This window comes from Triticum urartu, chromosome 5A (assembly GCF_056163025.1).
Source record: "Triticum urartu cultivar PI428250 chromosome 5A, HENAU_Tu73, whole genome shotgun sequence".
Classification (NCBI taxonomy): domain Eukaryota; kingdom Viridiplantae; phylum Streptophyta; class Magnoliopsida; order Poales; family Poaceae; genus Triticum; species Triticum urartu.
Window position 1 is genome coordinate 210,673,835 of NC_141877.1, and position 15,259 is coordinate 210,689,093.

Consider the following 15,259-nt stretch of genomic DNA (forward strand, 5'->3'; position numbering starts at 1 on the left):
ATGTAACAGTAATAACCTAGGGTGACACAGAACTAGCTCTAGTTCATCAATGTAATGTAGGCATATATTCCGAATATAGTCATACGTGCTTATGGAAAAGAACTTGCATGACATCTTTTGTCCTACCCTCCCGTGGCAGCGGGGTCCTTACGGAAACTAAGGGATATTAAGGCCTCCTTTTAATAGAGTACCGGAACAAAGCATTAACACATAGTGAATACATGAACTCCTCAAACTACGGTCATCACCGGTAAGTATCCCGATTATTGTCACTTCGGGGTTAACGGATCATAACACATAATAGGTGACTATAGACTTGCAAGATAGGATCAAGAACTCCCATATATTGATGAAAACATAATAGGTTCAGATCTGAAATCATGGCACTCGGGCCCTAGTGACAAGCATTAAGCATAGCAAAGTCATAGCAACATCAATCTCAGAACATAGTGGATACTAGGGATCAAACCCTAACAAAACTAACTCGATTACATGATAGATCTCATCCAACCCATCACCGTCCAGCAAGCTTACGATGGAATTACTCACGCACGGCGGTGAGCATCATGAAATTGGTGATGGAGGATGGTTGATGATGACGATGGCGACGGATTCCCCTCTCCAGAGCCCCGAACGGACTCCAGATCAGCCCTCCCGAGAGGTTTTAGGGCTTGGCAGCGGATCCGTATCGTAAAACGCGATGAATCCTTCTCTCTGATTTTTTTTCTCCCCGAAACCAAATATATAGAGTTCGAGTTGGAGTCGGAGGAGCTCCAGGGAGCCCACGAGGTAGGGGGCGTGCCCTAGGGGGGCAGGCGTGCCCCCCACCCTCGTGGACAGGTGGTGGGCCCCCTGGCCTTCATCTTTTGCAAGGATTTTTTTATATTTTCCAAGAAGGTGTTCCGTGAAGTTTCAGGTCATTCCGAGAACTTTTGTTTCTGCACATAAATAACACCATGGTAATTCTGCTGAAAACAGCGTCAGTCCAGGTTAGTTTCATTCAAATCATGCAAGTTAGAGTCCAAAACAAGGGCAAAAGTGTTTGGAAAAGTAGATATGACGGAGACGAATCAATGAACCTACCCATGTCATCACTCCTTCGTCGTACTACATCTGCAAAAAAGACGGCAGGATGGTAATAGAAAAGTCTTCTTTTAGAGACTTCCTATCAGCTGCATCCTTTGTTGAAAAGAACATTGTTCTGATCGCTTTCAAAGAGTGCCATGATCGTTCTATGTCCATCATCATTCAACGCATTCTATAGATTCCGTTGGAACCAGCACCTAAAATGGAAGAAACAGTGTATCTCCTAGGATGTTCAGCGGTCGTTTCATGATGATGCCTCCCGGGAGCAAAACACTGGTTACTATAAGTTTGCTTGTTAGAATGGTAGAGTAATGTAACTATTATGGACCATGAGCTTGCTTGAACTATCGACGTGATCTTTTGGAACTTGTGTACCTCTTACGGACCCTCAACTCATTGTTTGACCTATCGGAATGATCCTTTGGAACAAATGTAGTTCTTATCCTTTGAAAAGTTCACAATTCAAAAAACAAAAAAAACAAAAAGAATTGTTTTCAAAAATCAAATGAAACAAGAATCAGTTTTTGTTTCAAAACCTATAGCAATGCCATGTTATCAAACTTATTCAAACCATCCAGTGAAACATACCTCAATTAAAAAACAAACAGGCCTCCATTTTCAAGTGCAAACTATGTTTACTTCACCAACTTTTCCTAAACACATAGTTGTGCACCGAATAACATAACAACAGTGCCTCCTTGACCAAGGAAGGTTGTTAACCGAAAAAAACGTTTTGACAACAAAGGCACGACCATGCATCTGTTGAGTGTTCTACCGTTTCATGACTACCTTCATAGCCAAAGATGGAATACGCACATATGGATCACGCACCCAGCACGCGAGGAATAAAAAAATCAATGAACAAGATAAGTGAAAATCTTAAAAATAGATAAAACAAACGCCCGTTTCTGTAAATCTACCCTTGGAACCGCCGGATGACTACCAACTTCTCTTTGGCGATTTCCTTTTTTGCATGACAAAGTAAAGATCCCTTTCACTTTTTCGAGTCCAATTGCATCGTCTTCCTCAGAAGTTTCTCGCCGGCCGCAGTTCACCACCGCACACCTCCAGCCATGGATGACGGGAAACTAACAACACTCATCAAACACATCACTACCAACGGTACAACTGTGCTGGAGGTGGTGTACAGCAACGACCCAAGGACCGTGGAGCGGATCATCAAAAAGTACGAGGAATGGCTAAAGGAGGAGAAGAACAAATTTGTCGGCCTCGACCTCGAGTACACACGAAAGATCAGTTACATACGACAAGGGATCACCGTCGTCCAACTTGCCATGCGCGAGCATGTCCTCGTATACCACTGTTGCAGGTTCGAGCGCTCTCAGGCGTTACTTGACTTCCTGCAACGGAAAGTAGTAACTTTCACTAGCGTCGACACCAGGAGCGACAAGACCATGCTTGCCCGTGCATGGATCAAAATTCCAGATGAGCACCACGTCGACATCCAGAGGCTATTCTGCATCAAGGGTGGTGGAGAAAGGGACTCCATGGGTGACCTTGCAGCGGCCATCATCGACCCCTCATACAAGAACATGAAGAAATCATTCCCAAAGGAGAAGCACCAGTTCTGGGAGTGGAAGCCGCTTTCCCCGATACACCTTGAGTACGCAGCAAAAGACGGGTATGTTAGCTATGAGTTGTACCGTAGAATCCTAATCATCAAGCACGGGCTACGTCACCTCCACCAACAACCAATGAAGGAAAGACTCCGCCCACGTAAGAACAAAGACGAGGGATCTTCGAGCGGCTGGAAGCACCGGAAGGGAAACAGTGGTTGGTAAATTGCGAGAAAATGGATGTCTACATTAAACTAGTAGTAACTACTATTATGATAATTTAGATTGAATGAACCTATGTTGTAAATATGATTGATGTTGCTCAAAGATGTTGTGTGTACTGTATTACTATTTTACATTTGAACACAATGGTGTACTCATGTACAAATGTATAGTACGTTTTGCATGTCTAAATGCAATTAGTAAGTTATCTCCCAGTATTGAGAAAAAATATATTGTATCCATGATTATAGAAGGAGAGATATATCGCACAATATTTATTATAATTTTCATACTTAACCTTTACAAGATGCATTGTGCATTTACGATAATATGTGATTGTATCATTGTAAACTTTCAGTAGAATGCTTATTCAACATTGGCGTAAACAATCCATAAATATTGCAGAAAAACATTCGGTACACAGACGCAAGGGACAAGAAGTTTGTAACTTTAACCACATTGAAAAAAAATCACACAACACAACCATTTTACATCAAACACCGCTCTGTCCATTCAGAACATCCTTGCTATTGCACACAGGTTCCTCTCCATACACCAGTTCTGCACGATGCCATAAAACTACACTACCATGTGCAACTGACCTATGTACAACCGTGGCTCCCTAAGTGTCTATTCGAACCCATGCCTGTGGTGCCACACGCCCATAACCCTAGAGACTTCACACCTATGCATCCACAACCGAGCCTCTCTAACCAAGTATTCGGACCGATGCCTCTGCTGTCATACTTCCGTGCCTCTAGAAACTTAACAGCGGCAAGAGGGTTATTAACCGTGCCTCCACACAATCGTGCTTGTACTGACTTCACTTCCGTGCCTCTGTTTCCTCAATCGACGTGCCTCACATGAAACCCACAGTAACTCTACGTGCTCCGCAAGCGTGATCGCCCGTGCAACTTTGGTGTTGCACACATGCTCCTCTCAGTATACCCGTGCCTCCACACAACCGTGCCTGTACTGACTTCACTTCCGTGCCTCTAATTGCTCAATGCACGTGCCTCACATGAAACCCACAATAACTCTACGTGCTCCGCACGCATGATCGTCCGTGCAACTTTGGTGCTGCACACACGCTCCTCTCAGTATACCTGTGCCTCCAAACAACCGTGCATGTACTGACTTCACTTACGTGACTTCGATTGCTCAATCCACATGCCTCACATGAAACTCGCAGTAACTCTACGTGCTCTGCACACATGTGCCTCACATGAAAACCAAAGTAACTCTACGTGCCTCACATGAAACCGACAGTAACTCTACGTGCTCCGCACGTGTGATCGCTCGTGCAACTTTGGTGCTACACACACGTTCCTCTCAGTAAAGCCCTATGCTGCCGGATGCAACCAGCCTATACATGTGCCTCCCCTATAGAGGTTTCACTCACGTGTCTCTCATGCCCACACACCCGTGCCTCGCATAACACGCGTCGTGATTCTACAAGCTATTTCACACGTGATCGTCCATGCCTCTTTGATGCTGCACAGACATTCCTGTCTCTACAACACATGTCAGAGTAAAGAACACACGTGCCTCTAATGTATTTATACACAACCATGCCTCTTCTACAAACGAACAACAGCAATGAACAGTTAGGTTTTTAAACAACAGCAATCGTTTCATATATCTAAATAACATTACACCATAGCATAGATTTTTAAACAAAATCCATTATGTTCAAAGGCTATAACTAACATCACTGCGGCAGAAGATTGAAGATAACAACAAGCCTCCCATCACGCTCTTTGAAAATTATCAGCACCAAGTTGCTTACTTCAATAAACGATGCCTGGAGAAAATCACTGAACCTTCCTCTTTGAACACCATTCTATTACCCAAGCCAACGAAGTAGGAGCAAGGAGTGCTCACATATATATCATCATCAAGAGTTTCCAAAGTAACTTCAAGAGTTAAAACTCCAGTCCTAGGAAATGTCACAAACTCCTTCAAACTCCTCACAACAATACCAGGAATAACCTGACAAAAACATCAAGCTATCAGAAATAGAACAAAAATTCAAAACTATAAATAGAAGAGATAATAAAAATAAATAAATAAATAACAGAAACTAAGAAAAACAATGGAAAAACAATCTGGCCATACGATGACCATTAACATTTATGAAATCAATCCTGTGAACAAAAGGACAACAGGGTATGTACTCATCATCAAAGAGTTGACACCTCATGAAATACATCTGCTGATAATTAAGAAAAACACCACGGGTGTAATAACAACTCCCAACAAGTTCCTTCTAGGAGTCGCTCAAACCATCAAGAGCTACAAAATATAATTACACAGGCTAAAGGGAACAGAAAAATCATCATGTAAAATAAAACAAGCTAAAAACTTTCTTAAAAATAAACCTTGCCAACAGATGGTAAAGGAGACAACGCATCTCCATGACCAACATGATAAAAATCAATACCATCCACGTCCCATAATGCTCAAGCCTAACAGTCATTATATCAGAAGGATGAACACCATAATCACTGACCAGTCGTTCCCAGGAAGGACCATTAAATTTGCTTCTCACCCGACCATGACTAAACAGAACACCATACAAATAATCCTCATTGCACTGAAGAGCAAGATCAGTATCTTAGTCACCCCTCCTGATGGCTAAAGCCCTTCACTCCTCGATGTAACAAGCAAGATGAGCTCTAACACTGCACGGAACATACTGCACAACAAATCAAAACAAGGATCATAATCAAAATCAAAACAGCATGGGCAGCACCAAAAGAAATAAGCATGTGTGCCAAAAATTAAACAATTATAAAATGATATTCTTACAACACACCTCAAACAACGCCGATCCAGAACCACACACTGAACCCATCTACAGAAGAATCAACAGAAGAACACGGGCCAGCAGGCATACGGCAAAAAGGACAAGTCATACTTGCAAGGAACACAATGATTATCAAGAACTAATTCCAGAAAACCGAGTTCAAACTTGACATCTGATAGTGTTGGTAGTCCCCACCCGTAACTACCCCATAAATCTCCATATCCAAAAATATAATGGGAACAAAAAGAGAAACCAAATGGAAACAGGGAACCCACGAATGCAACCCTGTAGGGAATGATGATACCGCGAACGAGAGGCGCGGTCGACGCTAAAGAAGGACCGCCGTAAGAGCACGTGACAAGCGCAGCAGTCGCGACGGGGGCCGCCGTAACCATGCGGCAAGAGCGGCGGCCGCGACGGGCAGAGACGACGCCAAAGAAAGAACAGTCCGCAGCGACGGTTCAGCCACACGAGATAGAAACATATCTCAAAACAGATCAAAAGTGTATTACAAAACATTAAAAGTACAAGGACTAAAGTGAAAAAAGGAAAAACCAGAAAGAGAAACCGGAAACCGGAAATCACGGGAGAGGGCGTGCGTGCGACAAGTGTCGCGCGCGGAGCGCCACGGAAAAGTCTCATGAGCGCTCCGCACGTGACACTTGGCGAGAGGGGAGCGCTCCCCGACTAATCATTGCGGGGAGCGCTCCTTAACTAGTGATTTCGCGGACACGCAGGTTGCATCAACGGTTGGTTTTAAGCGTTTCCCAAAAAAGACATGAATCTTGCGTGTTTTTTGAAAAAAGACTGCGCAGAACCACCAAACTAAGAGGAACTTCAACGCGCTGACCCAAACGGATGGCGCTTTTGTCCGCTTTTTGTCCGTTTGGATCGGCCCAGCTGACAGCCATGTCCGCTTTCGCATTTGGGTCGGCGCTTGCGCCCGACGCTGGCCCGATCAATTTTTGAGGTCGCGTGAAAAAAATCATTAGCGCCAACATTTTGAAAAATAAAAGCATTAATTAAACATCAATGCCGGCCACAAAGGCCCGCGAGAGTCCACAACACCAACCAGACCGCATGCTGACCCACTCGCGCACTCGCCTGGTCTGTGAGTAGTGATCGATGGGGATCGGCTCTGGCTCTGGCTCCGGCTCGGCCTTGACGGGGGACGATGGCCTCAACGGCGGCACGACACAGTAACCGGCTGCGGGGAGCGCCATAGCCTCCGCCATGCGCGCTTGGTACGCCTCCTCCTTCATGCGCCACTCCTCGCTTTCACGGAGGACGGCGGCCAGCGCCGCCTGGTAGGTGGCCTTCTCCTCCTAGACCTCGTCGTGCACGACGAGGCTGGCGGCGGGAAGCCATGGTGCACGTCGCGAACGTCGCACCTCCTGGCCTCCTCGTACTTGAAGGCGGACCACCGCTGCCACGCGGGCGAGTCGAACGCGTACGTCGGGTCTTGGCGCTGCTCCGGCGTCAGCAGCTGCCTCCGGCGCCGCACCTCCTCCACGTGCGCCCGCGCCGACCGTGGCGCGCCGGCACTGGGATCCTCTCCGGATCCATGACAGTCACGTGGCAGTGTCATGTCGGGGTAGGAGGGATGCGGTGCTCCCAGTGCCACTTCGCCTGCTGCACTGGGATGGCGATGCGCTGCCTCGGCCGATGGGAGGACGACGGCGGAGGCAGGGGGAGCACGCGGGAAGGGCCAGCGGTCGCCTTGCCCTTTCCCTTGCCGGAGAAGAGGCCCATTGCGGTGGCTAGGGTTTGCTAGGCTTTGTCGCCGGCGAGGGAGCACAGGGGTGGCGAGATGGGGACGGGGCGTCTGTAAGCGGATGAGCCCCCCCCCCCCCACCGCACGCTTGGATTAGAAAAGGCGACCACCGTCGCTGATGCGTGGGCCCACGACAGGGGTCATCATTAATAAAGCTAACCGTGGTAGTTGGGCGACCGCCAGGTGGGGACGCAGCGAACACCGAGAGGACACGTGGCAAGTCCGCTTTGCGTCCGCACCGACGCATTTCAGCCGTAAATTTGAGCCGCAAATGGATTCGCACGGACGCGTTTTAGGAATGGGTCGACGCGTTGAGCCAACACTTTTGTCCGCGGCGACCCAAACGGACGGCGGCCGACGAAATGGGTACCTGCGTTGGAGTTCAGGTCTGTCTAAGCAAGAGCGGCTCATAATTCATCAAGTGTACCAAACCTTGATGAAACTCTAGGTTCAGGTACTATTATACACTAACAAGGAGTTACCATAAAAAATACACTAAGAAGGAAAAAGAGCAGAGAGATCTATAAATTCAGTCATGCCCTGCGCTTTTTCAGTTTATAAAGTATATAAACACCCCAATATCCTATATGAGAACACACGGTTACATGCTAAAACTCTATACAGGGGGACCTGCAGCAACGTGAAACGGCAGCTTCGCAGACGAATGTGGTGCTGACACCTCTGAAATCCGGTCCATGTTCGCAGAGCTCCCGTACGACCTTTTCAGCTGCTCGCTGCCTGCTCGTCTTGCCGAGCCGTGCCTTGCGCACCGCCTCTTGGATGTGCCTCTCGTGCTCCTTGAGCATGTCCTCGATATTCCCTCCCAGCGGCACCAATGGCCCCGAGTGGTGGATCCTCCTGAGCTTCCTTCCATGGTTCTGACCACAGAAAGGCAATGGTACGAGCCATGTGAGATGAAAGAATATAAATCCTCAATACTTCCCTTAGCAGTAGCACACTGATCATAGCGTCCTGCACCTCTAGGGGGTTCTTGTTGTGAGATGATGCAGGCCTATCAGGTGGCTGATTCTGATATGTAACCTCAACTGCATTCCTCAGATCTGTCGTGCAAAACTGTGGTATATGTGAATGCGATGATGCCTTTGTCCTCGAGGTAGAGGAATTTGCGACATGAACAGAACTGCAGGCACAACCAGGCGTCGTTGGATGATCTGTGTAACCTCCCATGTTCCATGTAGAGCCAAATCCAGGAACCTGCACCGTGGTTGGCAACGGGCGTGGCTCCACCCGGAAACCGGGCACGCTATCCTCGGGGTAGAACTTCACGCTGTTGCTCTTTGAACTGGCATGCGCGTGTTCCTGCAGGGTGACAGGGACAGGCAGATGTACTTCCGAAGGTGCATGCCTTATAAAGAGATGTGCTCATGTTTTAGGGGTAACTTTTTAGGAATTTGCCCATGTTTTTTAAAGCATAAAACCTGTTAGCTGTACATATTTAGAATTAACAGAACAGACTAATTATTTGATTTTTTGTATAATAATATATTATAATTGGGAACTCAAGCAATAATCTGGAATCGCTACCTTCGATTCAGCAGCACCATTGACAGCACGACTGGTTACATGATTTTCATTTCCTGGTTTGGAACATTCAGCTCCTCGTCCACCAAGAGCTGCCTTTCTTTGCCTGCAAGAACATGAATGCAGAGTGTTGGCATTTGATTGAACCGCCCAACAAGGAGTGCAATGAGTCCAGATGGAACAAGAAATGGTGATGTTGGCAAGTGTACCTCCTCTCTTCCTCTTGCCTGAGTCTAACATCATACTCCTTGCTTGCTGGAAGTTTCGGTAGACTTGAAGGGTCACAAGCAAGTGGCTTTGTTTTAAAAAACTGAAAGAGATTTGAAACATAGGATAAGTACTACAGATCCTGAGATATTCGCATAAGCAAAGTACTACAGGTAGATGCACAGTCACACAAGGGAGATCAGAAAACCGGCAGCAACTAAGATAACCACTTACCACTGATAGCTATTCATTTCAAAATATACTAACAGCGGTCTAATTTTAACTACACTAATATGTTAAACTTCCGAGAAGTTAAAAAAAAGGAGACCATGCAGGAGAACTGCATGTATATTCATTAATATGTTGCAACACCAAAGAAAAGTCTGAATAAGGTTTGTAAGCCAGGTATTGCACCATACAAAAGATTCTTATGAGAGGATCGGAAACTTACATCACTCTGAAGAGCTGAGGAAGCTGTTCCACGAACTTCTGGTTCTAATGAAAGCAAGGAGTCTATGAGAACTACAGTGGAAGGAGGAAAATCTTTGAAAGTCTCAGCAACACACCGCCTATATTGCTGCTGAGGCTTGAACATCGCTGTTTCTGGCACCTTTGATTTCTTGCAATAGTCATCCATCGGCGACCCACAGAGCTTAAAGATCTTGTGAATTTGCTCCACCTACGATAACATTATTGTAAAAAAAATCATAAGACTTCAACCAGCATAAAAATCTGAAAGGTAACTGATGTTGTTTCTGGATCTTCGAAGGCAAAATAAGAAATACCTCGGTTCTTCCTGGCATGATTGGTTTGCCAGCAAAGAGTTCTGCCACAATACACCCTGTACTCCACATATCCACAGCGACACCATACTCTGTGGAACCAAGTAAAAGCTCTGGTGGTCTGTACCACAATGTCACAACACGGCTAGTTAGTGGTTGTGGATTGTCAGGGTCGAAAGATGTTGCCAGGCCAAAGTCTGCAATCTTCAGTACTCCATTGCTGTCAATCAAGAGGTTCAATCCTTTGATGTCTCGATGCAGAACTCCATTTTTGTGACAATGATCAAGGCCATGAAGCAGCTGCTGAACGAAGCACTTTATCTGACATTCATGTTTAATTGTTTTAGTCAATGTAAGTTTCTTAACTGTTCAATGCAAGAGTCGGACGCTAACCACCTGTGACTCGGTGAGTTTGAGGCCTGGACTTGCAATAAGACTGGAAAGGTCATGTTCCATGTATTCAAAAACCAGATACAGGCTCTGCGACACACGAGATGTTACAATTCCTTCAAGCTTTATGATATTTGGATGATCCAGTCTCCGAAGAATATGGATTTCTCTAGCCATAAAGCGAACACTTTCAGGATCCATGTTGACGAACCGCACCTTCTTTAGTGCAACAATCTTCCCTGTTTCAAGATCTCGGGCTTTATACACAATACTGTAAGTTCCTTGTCCAATCTACAACTCAAAAGAAAGCATTCAATTAATGAATATTCTTTATCAGGAAATTTAATATACATAAGCCACACAATCAAATCAGTTGTTCACCTTGTCTAATTTCTCAAATGAATCGGCTCGTCGAGGCAACCAGCCTTCTACTGCTTTAGGCGCCACATTTGCAAGCCAAGTTGGCCACCCATAAACAACATGCTCACCTGAGAGCCCTTTCAACTCTGCATTATTACAACTGCTGAACCTAGCATCAAAAGCTACCACCACCTTCTCTCCAGCATATGGCATGACTTTGCTGCCATCATTCGTACCTGATGCAGTCTTAGGGTCATCTTTACTTGATGGTTCTCTGTTTTCGGAAGTGGCATCAGCATGATCTTTGGCGCCTTTGGAGCAAAGGCAGCCCATAAGCACATGTGATGCCTTCTTGAACAAGTGAATCAGATCGAGACCAATCTTTGCAGTCTTTCTAGCCAATATCTGCGCTTGACAAGAAATGACCATTACCTCAGATTCTAAATCTTGCTACAAGCTTGTTTGTTTTCTTAACCAAACAATGATTGAGAGATTTTCAGATGATCTTTCCCACTTTTATGGTATTCTTGGAAAACAAACTACAAGCTTAATTTTGATGTAAAAAAACATATTTGAGAAAATAGATGAAGTGGTACAAATAACCAAACAATAATCTGACAGAAACTGAATCCTTGAAAATAGTGCCAAATTGGACCTCAAGCTAAAACAGTCAAAAAAATTCCTTTCATTGAATTATGTGATTCCGACCAATGTGGCAAATTTGCCGGTGATTTGTAACCCACAAAAATTCTTTCAAATCCAGGTAAGTAAATATGGAACACGAAACACAATTCATTGATACAATTCTGACCTTTGGAAGGCAGCTGAACACTGAAAACTTCAGCTTGGTGTAAAGGCACATGCCAATAACAAGAACCAAGAACCTGGTATCAATCTGTTTTTCCCTAGCAAGGAAACATCATCATGCCTACTCCCCATTACAGTCCTTGGATGGAGAGGAGAGAAGATAAACAGCAATGCAAAGCGAAATTGAATTCGGAAAGACCAGAACAGAAGATAGAGATTTCACAGAAATGAAGTTCCCTTTAAAATTCCTCTTTTATTTCTTTCCTAATGTAGCACGGACCAAAATGGGGAAAAAATCTCAAAAGGAAATGCCGCAAACCACTAGAAGTTTTTTTTACAGTAACAAAATATTAGAAGTAACTGACAATAAAGGAATGGATAGGAGGGATTTCCGAGAGCTAAAAATAGTTATCAGCTATGTTCTGTTCCAAAAATAGTCAACAGGTTTCTTTCTTTATCTGTTATATACTCCTTTTGTAGATAAAAGGATTGCCGTTAGCTGTTTAATTACCATGTCAATATAAAAGGTCAATGTTCCACATAACAGTAAAAAGAAGACGGACAATTAGACTACTAGCTATACATTTCTACATGAACACCTATTGCTGGAAAAAGAACTTACGTAAATTACTAACCCTATTTATTATGGCTCAGTAAGCAATGCAACAAACTCTTCGCTTTTAATATGTGAAAGAAGATTCATGCATGAGTCCGGAAAAAGTCTAACTGAAGCGAACAGATAAGCCATAAACCCAAACCCCTAACTTTCTGATACGATAATTGTTGTGAGGGAATAAAGGCAATAATGTTATTGGTGTGGTGCAGCAGTTGAGGTTAATATTGAATTTTCGACCTAGCGACTGATGGCATTACTTGTTAGTAACAAAGTATATTTCTTTTCTGTGAGTTGTGAAATACTAATTCTTATCAGTATCATTTTGACAAATCTTCTATTAATATTGGAAGGGAGGTCAAAAATTATATTTACAAAATTACTGCTGTTCAAGATCCAAAAAAGGAGCAGGTGAACTAAACAGTGCAGCTTTCAAATCATCAAAACGCTGTGCTTCGGCAGTCCTGCCAGCACTAGTAAGAAGGCTGATGATGCAGTCATAATTCTCTTCAGATGCTTCCAGGTTGTACCCTTGTACCATGGAGTCGAAAATCTCGAGAGCTTCATCATGCAATCCTGCTGCATCACAGATTCTCAGAACCACATTGAAGGTGACAATAGTTGGGGCAAAGTTATTTGACAGCATCCATGAAAAGAGATCCAGTGCCTCCTTGTGCCGCTGGTTGATTGCATAAGCTTCTATTATTGCAGTGCACGTCAAGGATCCCTTGGAGTCTGTTCGATTGAACACCCTCTGTGCTGCCTTCAGGTCCCCACACCTGCCATACATGTTAACAAGTTCTGCGGCAACTAACGGGAGAGGTTCCATCCGCAACTTCAACACCTGACCATGAACTTCCTTGCCAAGTTGTAATGCTCCAATATCAGAGCAGGCACTCAGTATCCTGGTGATGGCAACAGCATCAGGCCGACGGTTCGACAGCAGCATTGATCTAAACACTTCAATAGCAGTTGAAGAGTCTCTGTTCTTTAGGTAGGCATCAACCAATGCAGTCCAAGCTCGTACAGTTTTCTTATCCATAGCATGAAACACCCTGCGAGAGTATTCTAAATGACAGCATGTACCGTACAGGGTGATGAGCGAAGTGCATAATGAGACATTTGGCAGGAACCACCTCCTCAAAGCATATGCATGGATTTCCTTCCCCTCGCTCAATGCTCGCAATTTTGTGCATACTGGGAGAACAGTACCAACCGCAACGAGATCTGGTCGGATTCCTTCTTGCTGCATCCAAACTATGCACCTCAGCGCCTGATCTGGCCTCCCATTGGATGCATACCCAGACATTAATGCTGTCCATGAGACAGCATTCCTCTTCTTGGTGCTATAGAACACTCGCCTCCCAGAGACCATATCGCCGCATTTGCAGTACATGTCTACCAGCCCTGCGTGGACCTTTGCTACATCTTTACAGTCTGGAAACTTCTTCAGCACCAACCCATGAATCTCCCTCCCTAAGTTCCGTGCACGTATATCACCAATAACTGGCACGATTGAGGTGAGCACCACCGAGTTCACCTTGACTCCGTTTTCCACCATCCACCGGAAATGCTCCAGTGCCTCCCTCTTCAACCCCTTGTGTGCGAACCCAGAAATCACTGCCCCCCATGCAACGACATCCCTCTCTGGCATTTCCTCAAACACCATCATCGCCAGCTTCACCTTCCCGCACCTGAAGTAGACATCCATGAGGCCAGTCATCAGCATGCCCGGCGCACCTGCAAATGCGTTCTTGACCAGCATGGCGTGTGTGGCGGTGGCCATGACCATGGATGGCCTGGCACTCCCAGAGATGGACTTGAGGACACAGCCGTACGTGTACTCGTTGGCATTAGCCCCAGCAGCACGCATCTCCACAAACCCGCCAGCGACAGCATCCCCTGCCTCTCTCCGGCCCCTGCGAACGTGCCCGTGGAGCAAAGCATTCCACGAGAAGGCACTGGCCCTGGGCAAACCGCCGAGCACCTGGCGGGCCTCCTCAGCAGCACCGACCGCAAGATAAACCTCGACGAGCCTGGCTAGGAGAAACTCATTGGAGTCAAGGCCGTGGACACGGAGGTGGGCGTGGATCTGACGGGCGTGGGCGAGGGAGCGGCATGCGGAGAGGAGAGCAGTGAAGGCTGAGGGGCTCGCCGGGACGCCGCGGTGGGATAAATGGTCGAGGAGGCAGAGCGCAGAGCGAAGGCGGCCTGCACGAACGAGACGGCGGATCTCAGCGGAGAGCGCGGGCGCGTTTTTAGAGTCCGGCCGGAGCTCCGCTTGGAACGTGCGGGGGGCGGCCGCGGCGGCGTCAGCGTCGGCGAGGGCGCATGAGCGGGTTCTCGCGCGCTTGAGAGACTTCAGGGCCTTGGAGTCTAGAAAATGGGGGTGCTTTAGGGCCGCTACAGGGGAGGAGGTCGAGGCCATGGCAATGGCCATGGCGAGCGTGAGTTTTTGGAGTGAAGAAGCAACCAGGTGGACTGGATAGAACCAAGCGAGCTAGATTTAGGCCACCTACAGATCGTTCACTGATTAATTAAGTAGTCGGCACTTCAGTATTATCAGAAAAGACGTCAAAACAAATGACATCAGCGAAAATCCTTTTGTTTTCAGAATTAAAAATGTTTATTTCATAAATAAAAAGTCCGACTAAAAATCTGTTTTCACTATTAAATTTGCCTCGACGAGATCTTCAAAACTAGATTTTTTAAAATTAGATTTCATGTTGATATGTTTCGATAATTTATTTTAGCCAAAAGTTTCCATGATATTTACGCCAACATTGTCATAATATTTACACTAAAGTTGCCATGACATGTTTCATCTAGTTTTTTATTCTAGATTTAATGCTACCATTGTATTTCAACTACTTTTTACGGTAATTTTTATTAATTGACCATGGAAATTTATAGTAATTAACCATGGCAAATTTAATTCATGGATCATGGCATTTTTAGTAATTCAACATGGCAAATTTAGTTTATAGATCATGTCAATTTTAGTTCATAGATCTTGGTAATTTTAGTATTTTAACCATGGCAATTCTAGTATTTTGACCATGAAAAATATTTTTTGTATGGACCATGACA

At 45.4% G+C, this 15,259-nt stretch overlaps 3 protein-coding genes across 5 annotated transcripts; 1 reads left to right on the forward strand and 2 right to left on the reverse strand.

The window, feature by feature from the left end:
• Positions 1–2,159: 2,159 nt before the first annotated feature.
• LOC147970819 (uncharacterized) lies at positions 2,160–2,888 on the forward strand. Its single transcript, XM_087523652.1, has one exon. It carries the CDS (start codon positions 2,160–2,162, stop codon positions 2,886–2,888), a length of 729 nt encoding a protein of 242 aa, XP_087379778.1.
• A 5,102-nt stretch (positions 2,889–7,990) lies between these two features.
• On the reverse strand, positions 7,991–12,438 carry LOC125508476 (putative serine/threonine-protein kinase At1g54610). Of its 3 annotated transcripts, XM_087525786.1 has the most exons (10): positions 11,561–12,432; positions 10,986–11,154; positions 10,771–10,895; positions 10,396–10,680; positions 10,003–10,320; positions 9,669–9,896; positions 9,220–9,320; positions 9,014–9,116; positions 8,447–8,788; positions 7,991–8,346 (listed from the first exon to the last, which is right to left on the reverse strand). In XM_087525786.1, the coding sequence occupies exons 1-10, from the start codon at positions 11,609–11,611 to the stop codon at positions 8,077–8,079; spliced, it is 1,992 nt and encodes a 663-aa protein (XP_087381912.1). In that variant the 5' UTR covers positions 11,612–12,432; the 3' UTR covers positions 7,991–8,076. The 3 variants fall into 3 exon arrangements, with proteins under 3 accessions (XP_087381912.1, XP_048529152.1, XP_087381911.1); XM_048673195.2 differs by having other exon boundaries at positions 10,771–11,154; positions 11,561–12,430; XM_087525785.1 differs by having other exon boundaries at positions 7,991–8,788; positions 10,771–11,154; positions 11,561–12,438.
• Positions 12,439–12,477: 39 nt separating this feature from the next.
• Positions 12,478–14,665, reverse strand: LOC125508477 (Pentatricopeptide repeat (PPR-like) superfamily protein). Its single transcript, XM_048673196.2, has one exon. The coding sequence runs from the start codon at positions 14,607–14,609 to the stop codon at positions 12,549–12,551; it is 2,061 nt and encodes a 686-aa protein (XP_048529153.2). The 5' UTR covers positions 14,610–14,665; the 3' UTR covers positions 12,478–12,548.
• Positions 14,666–15,259: the final 594 nt, after the last annotated feature.